The 27,609-nt window shown below is 39.4% G+C and overlaps 1 protein-coding gene across 1 annotated transcript; it reads left to right on the top strand.

Annotated features, from left to right (window-relative positions):
• The first annotated feature begins 496 nt into the window (after nucleotides 1–496).
• rad21.S (RAD21 cohesin complex component S homeolog) lies at nucleotides 497–27,400 on the top strand. The gene is given in 14 exon segments (NM_001095565.1): nucleotides 497–596; nucleotides 11,703–11,876; nucleotides 12,579–12,708; nucleotides 14,093–14,192; nucleotides 15,048–15,154; nucleotides 15,418–15,618; nucleotides 16,128–16,253; nucleotides 16,487–16,609; nucleotides 17,756–17,979; nucleotides 18,172–18,319; nucleotides 18,405–18,562; nucleotides 20,560–20,712; nucleotides 22,478–22,561; nucleotides 23,771–27,400. Coding segments are annotated over 13 exon segments (1,890 nt in total). The 5' UTR covers nucleotides 497–596; nucleotides 11,703–11,732; the 3' UTR covers nucleotides 23,963–27,400.
• Nucleotides 27,401–27,609: the final 209 nt, after the last annotated feature.

The raw sequence follows: 27,609 nt of genomic DNA, 5'->3' as shown, positions 1-27,609 counted from the left end.
TGGCATTCGTTGTTTAGTAAATAATCCCTTTAGTATGTCATAAAATGGCTAATTCTAAGCAACCTTTCAATTGGTCTTGATTTTTCTTTTTTTTTTATTATAGTTTTTGAATTATTTGCCTTCTTCTTCTGACTCTTTCCAGCTTCCTTAAAACAAATCTTAAAAACAAATGCTTTGTAAGGCTACACATTTATTGTTATTGCTATTGAGTAAATTCATACTAAAAGTAAACTCAAACGTGAATAACCCCTTTAAATAAAGGAATTTTAAAAAATGACGAGCCGTTTCTTCGTTTCTTGGTAATACAAATGGAATGTGGAATACCCATTCCCTGCACCAAAATGGCTTCCGATTGGCTTCACCTGACCGCGCCCACGACGTCGAGCGTCCTCCGACCGCCCACTCTATCCCTTCCTTTGTAACTCTCTATGGTGAGACGTCTCTCGGTTTCATCTGTAAACATCCTGTGGATTTGAATGCGCGCTTTGGGCGGCAGGAAGGGGCCGAGGTCGCCATCTTGTTGGCTGGAGAGAGTTTGGAGGAGGGGGAGAACCGATTTGCGGCCGGTGGTGGAGGAGGGGGACCGAGGCACGGCGGTGAGTAGCGGGGAAGAGATTTTTTAGCTTTGCTCTGAGGAGCACTGGGATATCGGGGCGGAGTGTGTAAAGACGAGCTGTGCATCTAATATGGCGGGGAGAGGTAGGCCGCGGCTCAGAGTAGAACTGCAACTCCTGTCACTTCATAGTCAGGTGGCTGTTGTTGTTGTTGTTGTTGTACAGACACTGAGGGATAAGCTGGTGTTACACTTCCCTCACTCACAGCAATGGGAACGTTACATTCACACGGACCTACAACCTGTAGCGCCATTACTTCTGCCGACCCTCTGTCCCTCTCCCGACCCTCTGTCCCACCCCGACCCTCTGTCTCTCTCTCTCCCTCCCCGACCCTCTGTCCCTCTCCCGCCCCAGACCTCAGGCTCACACACACAGGTCTGTGCCCCTCGCTGCTTCTTCTTCAGCTTCAAATAGAAAAGGCCCTTTGCAATAAACGCTCAGCACAACGTGTAAATGATGAACATTATTCGTGTTGGAAGAAGCAGAGAGACTGTGTCGCTTCTCTACAGACTCCTGAATGAATGTAGTGCTGGGACCTGCAGTCACTTCCGCTCAAGTCTTTCTCCAGTCACAACCAGAGCAAATCAAGACACCAACTAATAATGATGCACAAAAGAAAAAAAACTTTTACAAATTTAAAGGGGATGTTCACCTTCCAAACACAGTTTTCAGTTCAGTTGGTTTCAGATTGTTCCCCAGAAATAAAGACACCTTTTCAATTACTTTCCATTATTTATTTTTTTACTGTTTTTCCAAAATCTAAGTTTAAAGTTGAATTTGTCTGTCGTTTGAGTCTGGCAGCTCAGTAATTCAGGCGCAGATTCTGAACTGTTACAATTTTACAACATTTAGTTGATACATTTCTCAGCAGCATCTCTGGAGTATCTGCAACTATTGTATCAAATCTAACAGCTGCCTGTAATGAAACCCAGAGATTCTGTTTAGCAGGGACAAAGATAAGAAATGTATCCATTAAATGTATCAATTTAGAACAGTTTACAGGTAGTGATCTGCAGGTCAGGGTTTTCCTGACCCGCACCCGACCCTAACCCAGCCTGCACCCTAACTTTCGGGGTCCTTATATAGACCCGTGCAGCCCCACTGATGGCGGGGCAAGCAGACGCAAGACTATAAAACCGGAAGCCAGCATTTGAAGGTGGCGGGTCGGGGAGAGCAGGAGAAGAGCTCAACCTGCCCACTCGCGAGGAGCAGTGCGAGGTCGACCGAAACCGGCCGACCCGCGTGTATCGAGTTGGGCCGCACACCACTATTTACAGCGTCTTTGACCCCCCCCCCCCATAGCTGCCTTAGTAGGTGAAAAAAATGACACTTTACGCTTCAATGTTCAAAAAACGTCGCAAATAGAAAGTTGTTGGGAAAAAGTCTGGTGATTTATCTGAAAACAAGTAGTTGTTTAAAGGTGAACAACCCCTTCAACCGCATTGGTAAGTTGTTCAGACCAGCAAATTCTTTTGTTATGCAAAAAAAAAAAAAACTGATTTTTGTTGGAGTTCCCCTTTATACAGTTTGGTGGTCCATGTGACAGTGCCTTCCAGCTGTGCCTATGAATGGCAGGTGTTGTTAGTTTGCTCTGCTTTTATACTGTGTGTCTGTAGGGTTTGCCCTTCTATGGGATTAGGTGAAAAGTAACAGCACTCTGTCTCCTCAGTGTCCCCCCCCCCCCCATAGTGTTATGTTGGCAAATATGTCTCCCCAGGTACAGTAGAACCCCCTATTTTTTTTCTTTTCAACTAACCCATAAAGTGGGCTATGGAAATGTAGTATGTGTGACTGTAGAAACTCTGTTTACACACCATTATTTTAAGTTTTCCTTCGTTTTGTTCTCCCACCTATATATTATGCATAATACATTTCCCTGATTTTACATTTTCCTGGATTTTACACCATTTTCTCTGGTCCCCTGAAAAACGTAAAATTGGGGTTCTACTGTATTTATTGGCAGCACCACAAAAATGTTTTAAAGCATGAAACCATGGTGTGTAACATTGAAGTGTAACTGTATATTGTGATTTCTAAAGTCAGTGAGGGGTTGTTCTGTGACTATATAAAGGCACAAGGCTGCAGGCTGAGTTATACAGGGAACTCGGAGTATCACTCATATATTATAAGGGGTAATGTACCCCCTACTGTAAATGATAAGGATATTAGAAGTCACTGGGGGGTTGTTCTGTGACCATATAAAGGCACAAGGCTACAGGCTGAGTTATACAGGGAACTCTGAGTATCACTCGTGTATTATAAGGGATAATGTACCCCCTACTGTAAATTATAAGGATATTAGAAGTCACTGAGGGGTTCTGTGACCATATAAAGGCACAAGGCTACAGGCTGAGTTATACAGGGAACTCTGAGTATCACTCGTGTATTATAAGGGATAATGTACCCCCTACTGTAAATGATAAGGATATTAGAAGTCACTGAGGGGTTCTGTGACCATATAAAGGCACAAGGCTACAGGCTGAGTTATACAGGGAACTTTGAGTATCACTCGTGTATTATAAGGGATAATGTACCCCCTACTGTAAATGATAAGGATATTAGAAGTCACTGAGGGGTTGTTCTGTGACCATATAAAGGCACAAGGCTGCAGGCTGAGTTATACAGGGAACTCGGAGTATCACTCATGTATTATAAGGAATAATGTACCCCCTACTGTAAATGATAAGGATATTAGAAGTCACTGAGGGGTTGTTCTGTGACCATATAAAGGCACAAGGCTGCAGGCTGAGTTATACAGGGAACTCTGAGTATCACTCGTGTATTATAAGGGATAATGTACCCCCTACTGTAAATGATAAGGATATTAGAAGTCACTGAGGGGTTGTTCTGTGACTATATAAAGGCACAAGGCTGCAGGCTGAGTTATACAGGGAACTCTGAGTATCACTTGTGTATTATAAGGGATAATGTACCCCCTACTGTAAATGATAAGGATATTAGAAGTCACTGAGGGGTTGTTCTGTGACCATATAAAGTCACAAGGCTGCAGGCTGAGTTATACAGGGAACTCTGAGTCTCACTCAGATATTGGGCCGCAGGTGAAAAGCTATGATAGACTTTCTGATCAGTGCGCCATTTATTTATAATATATACATGAATAAGTTTCATTATGCCCCTCTCCTCACACATACCTCCATGTGATTTGTTTTGGCAGACTTAAATTTTGGCTAATTCTAGAATTGAATGTGCCTTTTATATGCAGTAGTTGGCTCATCATTTGGAGTTTGATCTGAACAATCAGTACCAGTTACCCTGCCTGGCAATTATTTGCCTATACTGAGCGACCCCCAGCTCCCATCGGGGTTTCATAAAGTCTGCTGGCAAGTGACGGTTATCAGAGCTCTATTCCCTGAACAACCCCCGCCCTTCCCAAGGCACCTACTATTATCTTGGGGAGGTCAGGTAATTATCAATGGGCCATGGGAATCGGGTCTGAGCTGTGGGGCCCACTGAGTTTCTTCCCATCCGACCCTGATCCTGCTTAACTGACATTTCCCGCTGTTACTTGGGATCATACTCTGTTACAGCTGCATTCTACAGAATTAATATTGACAGCTTGTAGCATTCTTGGTTCATAGACGTGTCCATATCCGGTTGTCATTCCTAGAGACTCATCCTCATATGGTACAGGCGATTGGCTGCAATACAATTCTGTTTCCATGTAATACTGGGATATCATTCAGGGTCCATAAGTACAGCAGGTCAGATGCAACGTGCACTCCAATAGATTGTTCTCTTCATGCCTGGGTGCTGTCACATATATCAATAATAGGTTCCCAAAATTGACTCACTCCAGGACTTCATAATGCAGTTAAAAAATTAAACATTTATTGTCAACGTTTCGGTCTTGTTCTGGACCTTTCTCAACAAACGTATATTTGGTGTATGGAATAATTCATTCCTGGATCAGCACTCTCCTTTTTTCATGAAATAATGTGTTTTTATTTATACACACGTTATAATGTTCCAATGTTTCGGTCCACATTAGGACCTTTTGGGACACTATCAAACATTATATAGAATACAAAAGAATAATCAACCCTTATCTAATTTAGAAAGAATGGAAACATTTATCAAAGAGGCAAAATTGAAACCACTTACAGAAGACCAGGCACTTGAGATAGAAAGGCCTTTTACACATAAAGAGATTGAAGAAGGAATTGACAACCTGCCCCCGGGAAAGAGCCCAGGTCCAGATGGGTATATAGCTGGGTTCTATAAGGTATTCAAAACTGATTTAATACCTCTATTACAATCATATTTTAATAATATATCTGATGAGAAGGGGTTCCACGCTCAGGCCCAGGAAGCACATATCACGATCATCCCAAAACAAGATAAGGACCCTCAACTATGTTCAAGTTATAGACCCATATCTTTAATAAATAACGATATGAAAATATACGCCAATATATTAGGAAATAGACTGAAACAATACTTACCATCAATAATCCATCAGGATCAAGCAGGTTTTGTACCTAAAAGAGAAGTAAAGGATAACTTAGCAAAAACAATATCTATAATACAGTATACAAAAAAATTTAATATTCCAACTCTTTTGCTCACAACAGACGCTGAAAAAGCATTTGATAGAATATCTTGGACATTCTTGGAGAAAACAATGATTAATCTTGGAATTGGGGAGCATATGAGACAGAGAATATTGGCCTTATACGATAGACCGACTGCTAAAATAAAAATAAACGGAACACTTTCAGAGTCATTCCAGATATTTAATGGAATAAGACAGGGATGTCCTCTATCACCTACTCTGTTTCTAATGGTGATGGAGGTATTGCTTTCACATATAAGAAACAATCAGGATATTGTGGGAGTGAATATAAAGGGCAAAGAATATAAAACTGCAGCGTTTGCTGATGACTTATTGATTTATATAACGAACCCTCTAATTACCCTACCAAATTTGATAAGATTATTGAAGATATTTGGAGAATTTTCAAATTTTCAAATTAATTACTCTAAATCTGAGATTGTAAACATAAATGTGAAAGAGGACACCGCACTGCAGATTAAACAAAACTTCCCATTTAAGTGGTCGCTTTCTACCATCAAATACTTAGGAGTAAATATATGTGGGGACATGGAGAAGGCTTATCAAGATAATTACATCCCTATGTTAACTTCTTTACAAAAAACAATAGATAATTGGGGAAAAATCAAAATGTCGTGGACAGGAAGATTACAAGCTATAAAGATGGTCGTAATACCAAAAGTATTATATTTATTCCAAGTTTTACCAATAGACCTACCGCAAACATTTTTTAAAAAACTAAAATCGTTGATTACAAGGTTTATATGGAATGGGAAAAAAGCAAGAATTAGCTATAAAATCTTAATGGACCCCAAAGAGAAGGGTGGGATGGCGGCTCCAGACCCATATTTATACTATATTGCTGTACATTTGGTTAGAATATTAAATTGGACGACGAAAAAAGGGAAAAAAGATTGGAGTTATATTGAACAAGAATGGGGAGACTACCCAATCGAAAATGCACTTTGGGATGATAAGTGGAGAAAGATCAAAATGATAACACAACACCCTTTAATAAATACCACTCTTAAAGTATGGCATAAGATTAAAATAGATTTGCATCTGACCCAGGCTCCTTATGTATTACAACCATTGATGCTTAACCCAAACTACCCCCCAAGCTTGGAAAGAGGAACATATCAAAGGTGGGAGAAATGGGAAGAAAAACCCACAAAAATTCGAGACCTGATCAGAGGAGATAAGATTATACCTCTACAGGAACTACAAGAAAGGTGGGGGAAACACCCTAGGGATATATGGGGATACAACCAATTATATTATTTTATCAATATGAAAAGAGAGAAAAACTGGGACAGACCATTAACACAATGGGAAGAGATAATAGAAACTGACCCAGACTTGATTAAACCTCTCTCAAAGGTATACGATATCCTCCTCCACTCAGGTGAATATAAATTACCACCGTTTTGCCGCTCCTGGGAGAAGGAACTGGGAGTTAGTATACCAGAACAAGTGTGGGTGAATATTTTTAAGCAAGGAAACAAAAAGGCCAGGGCTTCAAAAATGAAAGAAGCAATCTATAAAATAATTACAAGGTGGCATTTAACCCCAGCAAGGTTAAATAAAATATACCCGCAAAAGCAATACGGGTGTTGGAGATGCAATGATAAAGTGGGAAATCATCTACATATGTGGTTAACCTGCCCAAAACTGAAGGACTATTGGGAACAAATCTTAGAAAGCATAAAAATAATCACATCAGTCAATGTACAGATAGAAGATCACGTAACACTGTTACTAAATGTAAATCTGGAGAACCACAAGATATTAGATGATATACTTACTTTTTACCTTATCCAAGTAGCCAAATCTTTAATCCCAAAACATTGGAAATCCAAGGAACCTCCTTCATTCAATGAATGGATGAGATCAGTAGAAGAAATAAGACAGCTAGAGGAGTTAACATATATATACCACAGTAATAGTGCAACTTATTGGAAGATTTGGACCCCATGGCACAGATTCAGAGATTCACTAGACCAAAATGGAAAAATAGGAGGGGAATAAAGTAGCAGTAAGCAAAAGAAACTATGTTGGGAGAACAAATATGGGACAAATGTTCAAGTGGTTATGAACTGTGGGATTTAAGATTAATACATCACCCTCCCAATGCCCCCCCCCCCTGTATTTATTTTCTGTACCCCTTTTTCCCTTTTTTTTTGTTTGTGTATTGTTTAATTTGTTTTTGTTTTCTTTTTTGTGTGGAAAAAAAATAATAAAGAAAGAAATTTAAAAAAAAAGAAAAAGGTCCTAATGTGGGAAATCACCGCTGAATAAATGTTAAATTAGTCAAAAAGCACAAATAATAAAAAATGAAAACCAATTGCAAATTGTCTCAGAACTTCACTCTTGACATCATACTAAAAGTTAATGCAAAGGTGAACCACCCCATTAAACTTTTATGGCTTGTATAAATAAGCAATAACTATGGCTGCTGCAGGTCTGCTGTCACGATGGCTAGTTGGCTCATGTTCGCATAGGCTTTAAAGGAACCATAACATCAAAAAATTAAACAGTTTAAAGTAGTAAAAATATAATGCAGTGTTGCCCTGCACTGGTAAAACTGCTGTTTGCTTCAGAAACTCTACTATAGTTTATATAAACAAGCTGCTGTGTAGCCATGGGGGCAGCCATTCAAGCACAGGATACACAGTAGATAACAGATAAGTACTACTATAGTTTATATAAAGAAGCTGCTGTGTAGCCATGGGGGCAGCCATTCAAGCACAGGATACACAGTAGATAACAGATAAGTACTACTATAGTTTATATAAACAAGCTGCTGTGTAGCCATGGGGGCAGCCATTCAAGCACAGGATACACAGTAGATAACAGATAAGTACTACTATAGTTTATATAAACAAGCTGCTGTGTAGCCATGGGGGCAGCCATTCAAGCACAGGATACACAGTAGATAACAGATAAGTACTACTATATTTTATATAAACAAGCTGCTGTGGAGCAATGGGGGCAGCCATTCAAAGGAGAAAAGGCTCAGGTTACACAGCAGATAGCAGATAAACTCTGTTGAACATAATGGTGTTATCTGTTATCCACTATTTAACCTGTGCCATAGCCTTTTTTCAATTTCCCCCATTGCTACACGGCAGCTTATTTATACAAACTATAGTAGTGTTTCTGAAGCAAACATCAGTTTTACCAGTGCAGGACAACACTACATGATGTTTTAAAACACTTCCTTTTTTGGCTTTACTGTTCCTTTAAGTAGAGATAAAAAGGACAAGTGGCATTTGTAGTTCTCTAAGCATTTCACAATGTTGTTACCTTTAAAAAGGTAATCTACTTAAAACAAGTGCCTTGCTTAAAGGGGTTGTTCACCTTTGAGATAACTTTTAGTATGATGAATAGCGTGATATTCTGAGACAATTTGCTTTAATTTTTTTATTTGTGGTTTTTGAATTATTTAGCTTTTTATTCAGCAGCTCTTCAATTTGCACCTTAAGCACTCTGGCTGTTTCTTAGTTCAGGTCACTAACTTCATTATACAAACTTTGGGAGGCAAGCACCCTGCAGATCTTGCTTAAATGTTAACACGTTACATTATAAAAATGTTATCAATAATTACAAAGGTTTGAGCTATATTTCTGTTTAGCGGGTATGGGCTGTACCTCATGTGGATAGATGTTTGTATGTGAACTTGGTGGTGGGACTGTAGATGACTTTATCCCAAAGGGAAAGGAAGACAAGAAGTTGGAAAGTTAAAGGGGTTGTTCACCTTTGAGTTAGATTTTTTGTATGATGTAGAGAGTGATATTCCGAAGACAATTTGCAATTGGTTTTTATTTGTAGTTTTGAAGTTATTTAGCCTTTTAATAGGGATGCACCGAATCCAGGATTCGCTGGATCTTCTGAATCCTAACTTGTATATGCAAATTAGGATCGGGGAGGGAAATTGCGTGACTTTTTGTCACAAAACAAGGAAGTAAAAAAATATTTTCCCCTTCCCATCCTTAATTTGCATATGCAAATTAGGATTCAGTTCGCGAAGTATTAGGGGTTCTGCCCAATCCAAAAAAGTGGATTCGGTGCATCCCTACTTTTTTATTCAGCAGCTGTCCAGTTTGTCCAAATTCCCCTAGTAACCATGCACTGATTTGGATTAGAGACTGGAATATAAATAGAAGGATCAGTAATAAAAAGTAGCAATAACATTAATTTGTAGCCTTACAGAGCATTTATTTGTTCATGGGTTCAGTGACCTCCATTTGAAAACTGGAAAGAGTCAGAAGAAGCCAGCAAATAACTAAAAAACTTTAAAAAAATGACCAATTGAAATGTTATATTAGAACTGACCAATCTATAACATTTAACTTAAAGGTGAACCACCCCTTTAATATTGTGTTCCATTTTAATCTCCGATCTGGTCCCTTCCTTTTCAAATGAACCCTGACAGGTCCAGCTGTCGGGGGCCCCCAGGGAGATAATCTGGGTCAGAAAATGCTTGGGTGGTTTTTCTTGCTGACCATTATAGTGCTGTCATTGAACACACTTGTGAAGCAGAAGGAATTTCTCTGGTGTAAAAATGATGCCTGGGATTAATGGATGGAAATATTGGAGGACGTACATGCATACATACTATATGTGACGGGTTGCCATATTATAGTGGTTGTTCACCTTTAAATATGATGTAGAAATTGATATTCTAAGATTTGCTATTAGTTTTTATTTTTTATTTGTGGTTTTGACTTGTAACATAATAGCCAGAACACGACTTCCTGCTTTTCAACTCTCTTGGTTACCAGGCAGTAACCAATCAGAGACTTAGGGGGGGTGGACACATGGGTCATAAATGTTGCTTTTGAATCTGAGCTGAATGCCAAGGATCAATTGCAAACTCACTGAACAGTTATGTCCCATGTGGGGCTCCCTTATAGTCACTGAGAGTTAGAGAGCTGAAAAGCAGGAAGTAGTGTTCTGGCTATTATGTTACACATCCAGTCACTCCAGCCTTTATACATTACATTTTTGCCTAACTAACTATTAGATGCATTTTTTATTTTGCACAGTCTATCTAGTTTTTATTTTTACACTGAACTGTTCCTTTAAAAACAGACCCATGCAGGTCTCTACTTCATCTAACGAGAGGAAGAGGTTCTGCTTCTGTTGCAAATTGAAAGGCCGCATGTTGGAGCAAACTTTTTTTAATATGGGGCTTTACTTACACCGATATTGACTGGAATAGTGGCAGCCTTCCGGATGGCTAGAATCTAAATCGCCGGCGGGATGGCACTCGGATAACTTCATTTTCCAAAGTCGCCTGAAGTTTCCTCATGAGGGCAATTTAGGAACACAAAGCGATCTGATTGCCATCCGCCGGCGATTTAGATGAATGGAAAGGTAATATTTCAGTTTTAATTGTCAACCTGACAATTATAGACCTGTAAGATTAAAAACTGGATTCTTCATTATATTTCAAATATAGTTATGGTTTTCTTATAGAAATTGAGATACAAATAGTTTGTGTGCTGCCTCAACCTAACTTTATTCTCCTGCCAATAACTTAAGCTGGCCATGCGCAAATGCAGTCGAGTACAAGGCCAATTATATGTTTCTCCATAGAGCAAACAAATGTGTACAGATGTTACTGTGAAGAGGTATTGATCGTTTCTGTGATTGGACCCGTTTAATCATTTTGGTTGTATCCCTTTATCCGAATGACAAACCTGCCAACACAGCCTTAAAGCGACTGAATCTGCAGCTTAAATCTACCCGAGTAAGGGAACTATCACGAAAATGAAAATGTTATATAAGCTTCATCATACTGAAATAAGAACCTTTCTAAATACAATCAATTAAACATTTTGCATTGTTTCTGAAATAATCAAGTTTATCTTCACTATTCCTCTCTGTGTCTGTTTCTCTTCATTCTGTCTTCATGCAGCAGTTGGGTGTCAGATATTCATTGACAGTTAGATCCAATATATCTTATAGGGGGGCTCCTTTTGCCTAGAAGATGTATTAGAGCTCACTCTATTAAAATCATCATGTCTCTCTACATGCAGAATTTGTGCCAAAGGCAGTTATTTTGTTTGTACTAAAATCGGTTATTTGAATGAGCTCTAATTCATCTGCTAAGAAAGGGAGCCCCCCCCTATATGATTTATTGGATGTAACTGTGAATATCTGACACCCAACTGCTGCATCAAGCGAGAATGAAGAGAAACAGATGCTGAGAGGAATAGTGAAAATAAACTTGATTATTTCAGAAACGATGCAGAATATTTAATTGATTATATTTACAATGTTTCTTATTTGAGTCTGCTGAAGCCTATATTACATTTTCATTTTCGCAATAGTTCCCCTTTAAGTTTTAATTTGTGGTCTGAGAACAAATTTCAAAGGGGTTCCGTAGGCTGATTTTATAGAAGAGACCTCCAGACATACATCTGTTGTATTTATTGAACTATGAATAATGGAAATCTTTCCTTTAGTCTCTAGTTTTATTTATCAGGTTTTTTTTTTATAATTTACAGGTTCAACCCCGGTTTTAAAGTTAAAGGAAAATGTTTTACGCTCACTTTGTCCTCAGTAAGCGTGGGCCGCTGGCCAAAATCTGGCTGGCGGCCCACTGGGATAAGAAGCTCACCAAAGCTCATGTGTTTGAGTGCAACCTGGAAAGCAGTGTGGAGAGTATTATTTCCCCTAAGGTAAGCTGGGTTTTTAAGTTATTGCTGTCCTTAAATATTTTCCAAATAGTTGCAGTTTTTTAGTAAATGTTGGTCAGTTTCATTTAGGGATGTGCCAAATCCGCTTTCTGGGATTCGGCCGAATCCTTCGTGAAAGATGCGGCCGAATCCTTCGTGAAAGATGCGGCCGAATCCTTCGTGAAAGATGCGGCCGAATCCTTCGTGAAAGATGCGGCCGAATCCTTCGTGAAAGATGCGGCCGAATCCTTCGTGAAAGATGCGGCCGAATCCTTCGTGAAAGATGCGGCCGAATCCTTCGTGAAAGATGCGGCCGAATCCTTCGTGAAAGATGCGGCCGAATCCTTCGTGAAAGATGCGGCCGAATCCTTCGTGAAAGATGCGGCCGAATCCTTCGTGAAAGATGCGGCCGAATCCTTCGTGAAAGATCTGGCCGAATACCGAACCAAATCCTAATTTGCAAATGTAAATTAGGGCGGGAAAGGCAAAGATGGGAAAAATGTTTTTTACTTGTTTTGTGTCAAAAAGTCACGTCATTTCCCTTCCCACGCCTAATTTACATATGCAAATTAGGATTATGTTTGGCCATGCCCAAGGGTTTGGCCGAATCCCGAACCGAATACTGGATTTGTTGCATCCCTAGTTTCATTAACAGATTTATTTATAAAACTACCTGGCAAATTCTGTGATTTGTGTGTATTTCAGGTGAAAATGGCTCTGCGGACTTCTGGGCATCTCCTCTTGGGAGTAGTAAGGATCTACCACCGGAAAGCAAAGTATCTCCTGGCTGACTGCAATGAAGCTTTCATCAAAATTAAGATGGCTTTCCGTCCTGGTACAATTCTTTTACATTTTTACTTTTAAGTTTGTATGTCGTTCACCTTCCAAACACTTTTTTTTTTAAAAAAAATTTTTCTGTTCATTTGTTTTCAGATTGTTCACCATAAACAGACTTTTTTCAATCGCTTTCCATATTTTATTTTTTACCGCTTTCCCAAAATTTAAGTTTAACTTTTGATGTCCCTGGGGCTCATTTATCAACACTGGGCAAATTTGCCCGTGGGCAGTAACCCATAGCAACCAATCAGTGCTTGGCTTTTTCCAAGCAGCTGCAAGTAGAACAATTAATGCAACAATTTGGTTGCCATGGGTAACTGCCCACAGGCAAATTTTCCCACTGTTGATAAATGACCCCTCAGTCTCTATTGTTTCAGTCTGGCAGTTCAGTCATCCAGGAGCAGATTCTGAGCTGTTACAATTTGCTACATTACGGGCAGATTTATCAGTGCTTGAATTCAAATTTCAAGTTTTTTTTTTTATGGCCAAAACTGACAAATTTAAAAAAAAAAAAAAAAAAAAAATAGATTTTCGAGATTCATCATACTTTGGCCCCTTAAGAACTAGAATTCGACTAGTCGCCACCTAAAACCTGTTGAATTGCTGTATAAGTCAATGGGAGACGTCCAGGGATCAGTTTGATGATGTTTGCAGCCTTCCTGACATTCAAGGTTTTTTTCGGAGAATAAACTTGAATCGAGTTTTTTAAACTCGTATTCGATTTGCGTTTTTGGTGGATCCTATTCACCAGAGTTTAAAAACATTTTGATTTTTATAATTTCGAATAAATGGTCGAATTTCGAGTTCATAGGGGTTTAAAAAAAACGCACATGAATTCAAATTCGACCCTTGATAAATTTGCCCCCTAGGAGGCCCATTTATCAAAGGTTTAATATCGAATTCATGTGATTTATTTATTTATTTATTTTTAACTCTAATAAATTCGCATATGCTCGAAATTCAATTGGGAGATTATTTTATTAAAAAATCGAATATCTAAAACAGCTGCCTTTAATGAAACTCAGGGATTCTACTCAGCAGGAACAAAGATAACAAATGTTTCAACTAATGTATCCATTTAGTCACCGACACACCCAGAGCTGCTTTTGAAGGTGAAAAATGAAACATTATGCTTCAATATTACAAAAACTGTCACAAATAGAAAGTGATTGGAAAAAGTCTTTATTTCTGGTGAACTATCTGAAACTAACTGAAGTGAAAAAAGTGATTGACGGTGAACAACCCCTTTACAAGCCGGGAACATTTGGTGGATGACTTGTCTCGGCTAGCTTACATTCTTACATGAGAAACCTGTTCCACCACTTTTTTTATTTTTCATACCTGAATATTTTTTTAAATCAATATTGTGTAAACTGTTACAGGTGTTGTGGATTTACCTGAGGAAAACAGAGAGGCTGCATACAATGCCATTACTCTGCCTGAGGAATTCCATGACTTTGATCAGCCGCTACCTGATCTGGAGTAAGTCTCGTTTTAATATTTCCCAAGAACTTGCTGTGAAATTCACCAAATTATTGTAGCCTTTGACATCTATTACTACTACTACTACTTTAGGGAAATTTCCAAAGCTGGTTATAGGGTATCAGTCATATTATTGTGCTGCTAACATGCACCAGATACACACACTCCATTGGATCTATAGATACAACGTAAATTAAAGCACATCTAAAGGCAACATTTTCCTGCCATGTATATAAGTTGGGCGTATCTTCCCACCCAAGCCACATCATTTGTACTGCGTATACCCCCTCCATTTGCCAGTGCCATCACATTTTCCTAAAACAAATAGCAGCTTTCACCCGGAGGCCATTTTCACTCTGCCTCATCAGTAACATTGACATCTGCAAACAGGACATGTTTGCTGTAAAGTTCATGCAATGCAGAATGCAGGTTTATATAGGCACAACATACTTTGATTAAAAGTTCTGCTGGGGTTGAGCACTGTAATGGTTAGGATGAGCTCAGGAGAAGTGGTTAGGAGAAAAAAAATATCAGATAGCTAGAGTTTCTATGGGAACCAGCAATGCTATATCTTCATTGGCTGTTAGACTGGAGGGTGTGTTTAGTAATCTGAGCTGAGAAGAACTGAGCATGCTCCTAAATCAACAGCCAAAGCGAATTCCTTCGGGAGGGGCCAAGTGGGTTAGAGGAGGAGAAGGATTTCTAAGTGATTAAGGGGATACTGCAGCCTCACTGTTAGCCTTTTAATAACCAGAATGACCGTTATCTAATGATGTCAAAGAGGCTGTTCACTGATTACATTTTTTGTGGAAGGGGTTTATGTGTCCTTTTACCATTTGTTCTTTTATTTTAAAGTGACATTGATGTGGCTCAGCAGTTTAGCTTGAACCAAAGTCGAGTTGAGGAGATTACAATGAGGGAAGAAGTTAGCAACATTAATATCCTGCAAGATAATGATTTTGGTAAGTAATTCTTTTGCCTTTTTATAACATATTTCAGAACTGCAGAGTTATTTTGTAGCACAGAATCAATTTAAAGGCAGACATTCGTCTTGATTGGGTAGAAGCTTATCTATAATATCACCTTAACTGCCTGATTGGGCCTGTCTGTTTACATAGTGGAAACATATGAAACGATAACTAGAAGGGTTGCGTTAGTTGCCTCTGTGTATGTCTTTATTGCTTTTCTTTAGCATAACCTTTTATATGTGAATATCACTGCTCAGTTGACTTTGGCATGGACGACCAAGAGATGATGCGAGAAGGCAGCGCTTATGAAGATGACATGTTGACGACCAGCGCTTCCAATCTGTTGCTGGTGCCTGAACAGAGTACCAGTCAGCTAAATGAGAAGAGTAACCACCTGGAATATGATGACCAATACAAAGATGACAACTTTGGAGAGGGAAATGATGGAGGCATACTAGGTGTGTAAATACCAAAGGGGGAGACGGGGAGAGAGAGAGAGAGAGACGGGGAGAGAGAGAGAGAGAGAGAGAGACGGCGGGAGAGAGAGAGAGACGGGGAGAGAGAGAGAGAGACACACATGGAGGGAGGGAGAGACATGGAGGGCGGGAGGGAGGGAGAGAGACATGGAGGGAGAGAGAGAGAGAGACATGGAGGGAGAAAGAGAGAAAGATATAAAGAGAGATGTAGAGAGAGAGTGAGATGTATAGATTGAGAGAGATTGAGATGTACAGAGTGAGAGCTATAGATATATGTATATTTTACGGGGTGTTTTTTTTTATCTGTTTTCAAATTGTTCAGGATACAATTTTCTACCTGTCAGGGTAGTTATTTTTGTTGGCACTTTCAGTACTACCCTCTATATAAGCTTATACTAGCTCAGCCTGCACTAAAAAGGGGCCGTTACAAACTGCAAATTAATAACCATTTGTCTTCATTTAGCTTAACACACTCATTTTTATTGTTGCAGATGACAAACTTCTAAGCAATGATGCAGGGGGAATCTTTGATGACCCTCCTGCGATGCCTGAAGAAGGTATTGCGATGCCCGACCAGCCTGTCCATGATGATCTGGATGATGATGACAATGTTTCAAGTAGGTGCTACAGACTTTACGGGTGACTGTCTTTTCCATAACGACTATTATCAACTCTTTGCTTTGTTTTCTAACTTGCAATAGATCATTCAAAATTAATTTGGTTGATATGTGAAGCTGCACTTGGGCAATTTAGCACTTGCAGTATATAGGTAAACCAGCCCCTTGTTTTTAAAAGCTACCAGAGTTAGTGCATTGTGAAGTACACTTTGTGATATTTGTGATTGTTGCAGTGGGAGCACCAGATAGTCCAGATTCTGTGGATCCAGTGGAGCCTCTTCCAACCATGACTGATCAAACAACCCTGGTTTCTAATGAACAGGAAGCATTTGCACTGGAGCCCATTGATATCACAGGTAAGCGTTGCAAAAAGTATTTTCAGCAAAGCCATAAATGCAACCATGGAGGTAGCTGATTTAGTTTATTTTACCTGTCCATCATTGCCATGCCATTGGTTCATTGCTCTGTATAGGTAGGTTTCTGTGAGAACCCAACTCCACTGTGTCATTGTATGTTTAGATCTACCTTTAATTCTATAGCTCGGGCAGGAATTGTATAGAGAAGATCCCACCCACCTCAATTTTTAATTCTTAAAGGGGAACTATCACAAGAATTTTAATTTTATATAAGCTTCAGCATACTGAAATAAGAAACTTTCTAAATATAACCAATTAAAATTTCTGTACTGTTTCTGATATAATCAACTTTATATTCACTATTCCTCTCAGGTTCTGTTTCTCTTCATTCTGTATTAATTTAGGAGTTGGGTGTCAGATATTCATTGACAGTTAGATCCAATATATCTTACAGGGGGGCTTCTTTTGCCTAGAAGATATATTAGAGCTCACTCTATTAAAATCATTAGACATCATGTCTCTCTACATGCAGGATTTGTGCAAAAGGCAGTTATTTTATTAGATTTTGTTTGTACTGCAATCAGTTATTTGAGTGAGCTCTAATTCATCTGCTAGGAAATGCTAGGACCATTGGATCCAATATATCTTATAAGGACGGGGGGCTTCCTTTCCTAGCATATGTATTAGAGCTCACTCAAATAACTTATTCCAGTACAAACCAAATCTAGCAAAATAACTGCCGTTTGCACAAATTCTGCATGTAGAGAGACATGATGTCTGGTGATTTTAATAGTGAGCTCTAATACATCTTCTAGGCAAAATGAGCCACCCCCCATAAGATATATTGGATCATTCATCTGACACCCAACTGCTGCATGAAGACAGAATGAAGAGAAACAGATGCGGAGAGAGGGATAGTGAAGATAAACTTGATTATTTCAGAAGCGATGCAGAATTTTTAATTGATTGTATTTAGAACGTTTTTATTTCAGTATGATGAATCTTATATTAGATTTACATTTTTGCGATAGTTCCCCTTTAATCATTCCTCTAGTAACTGTTGTTGGGTGCATTCTCCCCAGTAAGGATTTTCTGCTGTATGGATCTGCCAATGCTTCTACATAAAATATCTCATTTACTGTTCAGTCAAGGAGACCAAGGCTAAAAGGAAGAGGAAACTGATTGTGGACAGTGTTAAAGAGTTGGACAGCAAAACTATTCGTGCTCAACTCAGCGATTACTCGGACATTGTTACTACACTGGATTTGGCACCTCCTACGAAGAAGCTGATGATGTGGAAGGAGACTGGTGGTGTGGAGAAATTGTTTTCATTGCCTGCACAGCCATTATGGAACACCCGGTTACTTAAGGTATCTTTCATTTTCTGTATAGTTCTTTTAAAGGAGAACTAAACCCCACCCCAATAATAAAACCCACTACTTACTACCCTACATAGTAACCCCTCCCTGCTTCCCCTTTAATGCAGAAACCATACAATAAATGAAAACGTGGGTTTCATTTTCTACCTTTTTATTTGTCATACATCTGTTTTTCTGTTTTAGCTGTTTACACGCTGTCTTATACCACTTGTTCCCGATGAGCTCAGAAAGCGAAGGAAAGGGGGTGAAGCAGACAATCTTGATGAATTCCTCAAGGAGTTTGAGAATCCAGAAGTCCCAAGAGAAGAACTTCGTCATCAAGATGTTATTGGTTTGTTCTCATACTCATGTCCTGCTGTTGCTGTTTTCCCTAAAGTCTCAACCCCTAGTGAACTTACATTACATTATTTTTTTAGATCAACCAATCTTGGAAGAAGCTAGTCGTCTGCAAGAGTCATTGATGGAGGGTAGTCGAACTCATTTGGACGAGACCATAATGCCACCCCCTCCACCTCAACAAGGAGTAAAACGTGACTCCATGCAAATGGAACCAGAACCAATGCCTGTGATGCAGGTACTGTCCTGCTTGAGTCTGTATATGATGTGCTGTATGTTAAAGGGGTTGTTCACCTTTAAGTTAACTGTTAGTATGATGTAGACAGTGATATTCTGAGACAATTTAAAATTGGTTTTCGTTTTTTATAATTTGTGGCTTTTGTTATTTAGCTTTTTATTCAGTAGCTCTCCTGGTTGCAGTTTTAGAAATCTGGTCGCTAGGGTCCAAATTACCCTAGCAACCATGCACTGATTTGAATAAGAGACAGGATTATAAACGGGAGTGTCTGAAAAGAAAGATGTTCTAAAATGTAGCAATAACAATACATTTGCAGCCTTACAGAGCATTTGTTTTTAGACCCCCATTTGGAAGCTGGAAAGAGTCCGAAGAAGGCGAAAACTATAAAAAAAAAAAAAAAATAATGACGACCAGTTGAAAAGTTGCTTATAATTAGCCATTCTATAACATACTAAAAGTTAACTTAAAGGTGAACCACCCCTTTAAAGGGTCAGTATATCCCATTTTCAACATTAGTTCAGCAGAATGGACATACGTTTTGCCTATTTTAATATTTATACTTTATTTGTGCGCTAAACAGGGCATATTTGTAAGTGAAACTAAACACATTCAACTCCTGCAAAAAAGAACCAAATTGGCCTCCTGACCACACTCCCCCCATCCATTAGGCTGTGCCACACAGGCCATCTTGTTATAAAGAGGTTTCTCAGTGGGCTGCCGGTTTTGTTTTGAATGTGCTTATTGGGAAGAGGAAGTAGAATGTTTTAGGCAAAACGTCGGTTTAGCCCAAGCCCTATTCATTGAACGTATGTTACGTACTTTAAAGGAAAACTATACCCCTCAAACAATGTAGGTCTCTATGAAAATATATTGTATAAAACAGCTCAGGTGTAAAACCCTGCTTCATGTAAATAAACCATTTTCATAACAATATACTTTTTTAGTAGTATGTGCCATTGGACAATCACAAATAGAAAACTGCCATTTTAAAAATATAAGGTCCGCCCCCTGGGATTGTATAATTCACGGTGCACACAAATAAACCATACATGTAAGGTCACATGAGCCAATTAACAGACAGAGTTGTGTCTTTTGCTTCCACACTTCTTCCTGTTACAGTTAGAGCTGTAGTATTTCTGGTCAGGTGATCTCTGAGGCAGCACACAGACCATCACAAAATGGTGGTTCAAGGCAAGAGATGTAAAAGGGCAATATTTACTTAAATATATATTAGGGATGCACTGAATCCACTATTTTGGATTCGGCCGAACCCCCGAATCCTTAGCGCAAGATTTGGCTGAATACTGAATCCTAATTTGCTATGCAAATTAGGAGTGGAAAGGGGAAATATTTTTAACTTCCTTCCTTAATTTTCCTCCCCACCCCTAATTTGCATATGCAAATTAGGATTCAGATTTGGTTCGGCCTGGCGAATCCCGAATTGAATCCTGGATTCGGTGCATCCCTAATATATATCAGTTTGACAAGATTCTTTGATATGCCACTTAAATTGATATAAAATCTGTTGCTCAAGTATTCATTTTGGGGTTATAGTCAGTGGTTCCCTCAGCACAGAATTGCTTAAACCCTGTTTTTGGATATATTTGATCCAATCCATAAATGGGAAACCTGCAGCTTTCCAGGTGAAGTACAACACCAACCATCCACCAGATAGAAGTGCAGTTAGAAAACATATACAGGGCAACAATACATATAAACACTGTGTATAAATGTTTTAAACAAGGGCTGACTGTTAGATCATGATTTTGCTGTAGTAACATGGTGTTTCTCCCAGCCCCCAAGCAATATGGCTGATTGAAACCGACTTTATTCTACCGCAGCTCATCAACCAAAAACTGGCTGTTCTGCTAACCTGAGTGGACTTGAAAAGTAGTCAGAAGCTCACAGCCGTGCACAGTGTCCAACCAGCACCACTGCTTCATTTGCTTAATATCACTGCTAACTCTGTGATTTATGTGTTGCTATTTTCATATTAGGAAGCAGAACCACAGATTGAAATGCCGCCACCTCCACTGCCCCCTCCAGCAGAGTTTCCACCAGAAGAGCCTCCGAGCATCAGTGACTTAATCCCCGAGCTAAATCTCCTGCCAGAAAAGGACAAGGAAAAAGATGAGGAGGAAGAAGAAGAGGTAATTGCTAGTGGGGAGCTGGTTGGTGCCAAACAGATTTATTTGCCATTTGGGAAACTTTGAGGCTTATTTATTAAAGGTCGAATTTTAGCGGTTTGAGGTTTTTGAAGCCACGGCTAATCTCGCAAACTCTACAATTGTCATTGAATTTATGAAAAGATTCAAACGTTAAGTATGAAAAAAATCGCTGTCTTAAGTATATTGATAATGGGTTGAGTGCAGAGGACTCTTGTATTTGTCTATATGTATTTTGTGGTCACAGCCTCATTGCACCCCCGCCTAATGGTTTTAAAAAATAGTGGTGAGCACAACTTTCCCTTGTTTATTATATATATAAAATATATATATATGTGTGGCAAAAAGAACCGCACAACCAGGTCTTTTTAAAGGAGAAGGAAAGCTACAGAGGCATTTTATTGCCAATAGATTAGCTGCAATAGTGCAAGCTAGAATGCTATATTTATTCTGTAGAATGTTTTACCATACCTGAATAAAAAGCTCTAGAAACTCTGTTTGTTTAGGATAGGAGCTGCAGTATTAACATGGTGTGACATCACTTCCTGCCTGAGTCTCTACCTGCTCTGGGCTCAGATTACAGTAGAGAAGGGAGGGGCGGGGAAAGAGGAGCAAACTGAGCATGCTCTTGCCCAGGGAAATGAGGTTTAAGCTGAAAACAGGAAGTCTGATACAGAAGCCCATGAGTACACAATAGAAGGAAAGAAATGCAGTGTTTCTTTTGTCAGAGGACTCAGAGCAGCATTACTTTGAGGGTTTATTGGTATATTTAGATGGACCTTTCTGATAAGGCTTACTTCGTTTTAACCTTTCCTTCTCCTTTAAAGTGTAGAAAAACAAAAAAATCTTTATTTCGACGTTTTGGCTCCTAATTTAAGACGTCCTCATATATATATTTATTCTGAATGAATTAAAAATGGTCCAGTAGGATCAGCGCTGCTCCCAGTGACTTCTGTAGCATCTCGATAAATTTGCCCAGGCGAAGTTTTGCATTTTTTTCACTTAATAAATTCAGAATTTTTAGCGCTTTTTTAGAAATCTAGGAAAACCTAATTTTTTTTTTTTTTTGATTCGTGGAAACAAATCGCAATTCATGTAGTAAAATGTGAATTTTCAATTGTATTTTTTGGTCAAGACCCAAAAATTTTGAATTAGGGATAATGCAAACTCTATTTGAATTTCGAGATTTAACAAACCTTTAAACTGGGAATAATTCTAATTCGACCACCCAAAACCTGCTGAATTCATGTATAAGTCAATGGGAGAGGTCAGTGACTCATTTGAAGATGTTAATTGCTTTCCTCACATTCAAGTTTTTTACAGAGAAAAAACTTGATTAGAGTTTAATCAAATTTGATTCAAGTTTTTCACTTCTGTGATTTCTGTATCTTTTAACACGTGACCTCCAGTCCCCAGGTAAGTCCCTGAGCAGCTGTTAGAATAAACTGCACCATTGCTCGGCTCAGTTCTGAAACAAAACAATATAGTACTGTGTAATCTTCCTTCCATGCCAGACTCAAACATCTGTGTTTGTGTAACATCTCCGTAAAGAATCTGCGCTGCTAAATATTTTTCAGTGGCCAAGACAGGAGACCCATTTGCTGTGTATCAGATAAGCGGGTAGTTTGGAACGAGAGTGCACGGCGCTCTTGGGATACAGAGAAATATGAATTAATTTTCTAGTTGGCTTGTTATGAATATTAATTGGGGCTTGCAGCTGTTTTTCTAAGTGCTGTTTTTGTTGCTGCAGGAGGAAGATGCCACAGGGACTGAGCAGGATCAAGAGGAGAGGCGGTGGAATAAGAGAACACAGCAGATGCTCCATGGTCTTCAGGTACCGTAGCCTTTGTTCAACTTCTGCTCTTGTTGCCTCCTTCAAAAGTTTTGCTTCACGTCCTACAATAAAGCACAGTCACTTGCTGATTATTGATACAAAGATGTTTTTCACTGAAATTTATATGGGCTTAAATTCCTTTGCTTATATATAATATATACGTGTGTGGGAGAGATGGATATATAGGGAGAAGGATGGATAGAGATGGATATATAGGGAGAAGGATGGATATATAGGGAGAAGGATTGGGAGAAGGATGGATAGAGATGGATATATAGGTAGAAGGATGGATATATAGGGAGATGGATGGATAGAGATGGATATATAGGGAGAAGGATGGATATATAGGGAGAAGGATGGATAGAGATGGATATATAGGGAGAAGGATGGATATATAGGGAGAAGGATTGGGAGAAGGATGGATAGAGATGGATATATAGGTAGAAGGATGGATAGAGATGGATATATAGGGAGATGGATGGATAGAGATGGATATATAGGGAGAAGGATGGATATATAGGGAGAAGGATGGATATATAGGAAGAAGGATGGATAGAGATCGATATATAGGGAGAAGGATGGATATATAGGGAGAAGGATGGATAGAGATGGATATATAGGGAGAAGGATGGATATATAGGGAGAAGGATGGATATATAGGGAGAAGGATGGATAAAGATGGATATATAGGGAGAAGGAGGGGGAGATACATAGATAGGGAGATGGATGGAGGTGTATAGATATGCAAGAGAGGGAGATATTGCTCCATTTTATCCAAATAATCCAAAGTTTTAAAAATTATTTCCTTTTTCTGTGTAATATTAAAACAGTACCTTGTACTTGATCCCAACTAAGATATAATTAATCCTTATTGGAAGCAAAACCAGCCTATTGGCTTTATTTAATGTTTACATGATTTTCTAGTAGACTTAAAGGAGAACTAAACCCTCCTTGTAATAAAAGCCCCCTTTAACTTCCTGCCCTCTCCCTCTCTACACTGTGCCTTAGTTAAAAAGAAGCCTCTTCCGCGCAGAGGAATTAACGTGGATGTTGCCATTCTTTCGGGTATTTTCGCCCCCTGAAGCCTGTGGCAGCCTGAGCAGTTGTGCGTAACCAGGACTCCGCTTCTCCTGCGCACGCTCCAATCACTCCCAAAATAACTCAAACTGATCTCATCTCTCATTTTCTATTAATTCTTTCTTTTTGCAGCGAGTTCTTGCTAAAACAGGAGCCGAGTCCATCAGTTTGCTTGACCTGTGCAGAAACACAAACCGAAAGCAAGCCGCCGCCAAATTCTACAGCTTCCTGGTCCTTAAAAAGCAGCAGGCCATCGAGCTGACCCAGGAGGAGCCTTACAGCGACATCATTGCGACCCCAGGACCGAGGTTCCACATAGTCTGACCAGTCCAGAGCAAGTTTCTTCCAAGCACCAATCATCATGGGCCTTGCTGGAGCAACTCGCAGGAGCTGTGTAATATATATAGGCTCCTCCCACACCAACCTACTGGCTTATTCCATTTACTGTTGGTAGTTCCCCCCGGCTAATGGTTTTGGTTGTTTTAATCTATGTACAAAGTTTGTCTTTTTATTTTACCTTAAGTGAAACTCTTCTGTTTTTATGGGCTGTAATTGTGGGGCGGGTTGGTTTTATTCCTAACGTTCAGTTCTAGAATCCGCGGGACCTCGGCGTATGAGAGCGACAGTTTGACAAACAGTAAGTGCGCGTGCGACTTTCATGACAGTTGTGTGTAATATTATATCTAGAACCTCTGTCTTAGCTTGATCTTAAAGCAGCTTTCTTTTCCCTCCCGGGGATTTTTTTTAAATTTATTTTTTTTTTTACGCTGCACCTAAATATTAAAAAATGTACATTTTATATTTTGTCCACTTTTGTATCTAAAATTTAAATATGAGAAGAGAGGCATGTTTGGCTGATGTCCTAGTGGGTGAGTGTCTTTTTTTTGAATACCCACTGGAAAAAAAATATATATATTTTTTTTTAATCCCAAGTGGCTCTATTATTTAAAGGGAAGGAAAGGTATAATTACCGGCTCACCTCCCGGAGTATTATAATCATTTACTGAAGGCCCCAGGCTGCTGCAGTAGTTCCCCCAAGCCATGTGCATAATAGTCCAAGCCATGTGCATAATAGCCCGGGCCATGTGCACATGCAAAGTAGAGTGAAAAGTCGATTTTATAAGTGAAAAGTGGCTTATTCTTCTGCGCATGGGCAACCAGCCGGGGGCCACAGATCAGATGCCAGAAGAAGAACTAATGATCCCAGTTGGGGCTTTTAGAGAAATACCCCTCTGACTGGTACATTTTTCAGCAATGGCACCTCCCAGGTTCTTGGGTAAAGCCATTATATTCGCTGGGGGGGAGGCGCTAACATTTGGCACCCCCTGTTATTATACCTTTTCCTTCAAGAGCATCCCATTAAAAATTTTATCTTTATCTGGTTCTTAATTCCCAAATGCTTGGTTTACTTGCTTTTTAGGATCCCTCGTTTTAATGATTAAAAAAAAAAACCTCTCTGCTTTCCTCTTGTGTTTTCCTTGTTGTCCCTATTTATAGTCGTCAATGTAAAATGTGTAAATATATCGACCTTTGGACATTTCATACATTAAAGAAGTGCTCTATAAAAGCCTCAATCATCTTGTCTTATTCATGCAAAAAAAACAAAAGTGTGAAATAAGAAAATATACTGGAGCCATCAGATTGAACCCCTCCCCCCCCCCACCCAAATCTACATTTTATAGAATTCAGAACAATTATAAATTAGGACTCAGCTGTGTTTTCCATAATTTGGTCATTAAAGGGCTCGTTCACTTTACAAATGTGTCTCTATAAATCTTTGCTGACATTCCACTGCTGATACTTACAAATGTATCAAATGAGAAACACCGGAGGGAGAAAACTTTGGGCAAATTCACAGAAAAATAAAGGGGAACTCACTAAAATGAAAATTGAATAAGCTTCATCATACTGAAATAAGAAACTTTCTAAATACAATTAATTAAATATTCTGCATAATTTCTGAAATAATCAAGTTTATGTTCACTATTCCTCTCTCAGCATCTGTTTCTCTTCATTCTCTCTTCATGCAGCAGTTGGGTGTCAGATATTCATTGACAGTTAGATCCAATATATCTTATAGGGGGGCTCCTTTTGCCTAGAAGATGTATTAGAGCTCACTCTATTAAAATCACCAGACATCATGTCTCTCTACATGCAGGATTTGTGCAAAAGACAGTTATTTTGTTAGATTTTGTTTGTACTGGAATCAGTTATTTGAGTGAGCTCTGATACATCTGCTAGGAAAGGAGCCCTCCTATAAGATATATTGGATCTAACGGTCAATGAATATCTGACACCCAACTGCTGCATGAAGACAGAATGAAGAGAAACAGATGCTGAGAGAGGAATAGTGAAGATAAACTTGATTATTTCAGAAACAGTACAGAAAGTTTCTTATTTCAGTATGATGAAGCTTAGATTCAATTTTTGCAATAGTTCTCCCTTTAAACATTTGGCTTCCCCCTTGTATTCCTGGTCTGTATATTTACATATTCTGCAGCTTCCTAAATGTCTGTCATGTCTCTGTTCTCTTTCTGTCTCTATTCATTGTAGGATTCTCTTCCCTCTCCATAATATCATGCGATTGCTGAGCAATGACTTGCCATGAAATAATACTGCACACTCCTGTCTGAGAAACAAGGTTTCGTCCCCAACATTTCACTCCCAAATTCTGTCTTGCGCCATGTTTTTGCTCTTTCATTAACCCTCTAATTCTGTTGACTAGGGATGCACCAAATCCAGGATTCGATTCGGGATTTGGCCTTTTTCAGAAGGATTCGGTTTAGGCCAAATCCTTCTGGCCAGCCAAACCAAATCCTAATTTGCATATGCAAATCACGTGACATTTTATCCCAAAACGAGGAAGTAAAAAATGTTTTCACTTTCAGACCCCTAATTCAAATTCGGTTTGGTATTCAGCTGAATCTTTCACAAAGGATTGGGGGGAATCAGTTGAATCCAAAATTGGGGGTTTGGGCCGAATCCAAAAATGGTGGTTTCGGCCCAATCCAAAAATGGGGATTCCCGGCCCAATCCCAAAATGGGGGGTTTCGACCCAATCCCAAAATGGGGGGTTTCGACCCAATCCCAGAATGGGGGGGTTTCGGCCCAATCCCAGAATGGGGGGTTTCGACCCAATCCCAGAATGGGGGGGTTTCGGCCCAATCCCAAAAATGGGGCGTTTCGGCCCAATCCCAGAATGGGGGGGTTTCGGCCCAATCCCAAAAATGGGGCGTTTCGGCCCAATCCCAAAAATGGGGCGTTTCGGCCCAATCCCAAAAATGGGGCGTTTCGGCCCAATCCCAAAATGGGGCGTTTTGGCCCAATTCAAAACAGTGGATTCGGTGCACCCCTAGTTCTGACCTACATATTGTTGGGACTGGTAACCGTAACAGTGTCATCTCCAAACATCTAATTTCTGGCAACTATTGAGTCAATCAAGAAGGTGAACTTGGAAATGATCTGCGGTTACTACTGTTTCTTTTCTCCCTAAGTTGGCTTTGGTTTAATCATGATGACTTGACCCCTCCCCAGGAACCATCTTCCCTTCTGCGACTCTTATTTTGTCTAATCGCCCCCAGTCCCCTTTGTATAAAGATCCCTTGTAGATACGTTCGATGTTTTAAATAGAGACAATCTGGTTTTTCATGTTATGCATTTTAGTCGTTTTTTTATTCCATTGCTTATCGACAATAATTGTTCATGAAAATAGTTGGTGCTGTGTTATATATAAATTTTCTAATAAAAGTCTCAATAACCAAATGACCTGTATCTGTCATTTGTGCGATGGGGGGGGGGGGGTCGTCTTCTGGCCTCGATTGAAATCCTGGGCAAAGCAGAATAAGGGTTTGTTGATGCTACTGACAATGGTTTATACAGGGGATAGGGTTTAAACCCTAAAAATGAATAGGACTAAAAATACCATATTTTATATAGTGAACTTATTGCACGAGGCTAAAGTTTCAGCTTGT

Source organism: Xenopus laevis, chromosome 6S (genome assembly GCF_017654675.1).
Source record: "Xenopus laevis strain J_2021 chromosome 6S, Xenopus_laevis_v10.1, whole genome shotgun sequence".
In the NCBI taxonomy this organism is placed as follows: Eukaryota; Metazoa; Chordata; class Amphibia; order Anura; family Pipidae; genus Xenopus; species Xenopus laevis.
The sequence above is the reverse complement of the archived record's forward strand: the minus strand, read 5'-3'. Positions and strand labels throughout refer to the sequence as shown.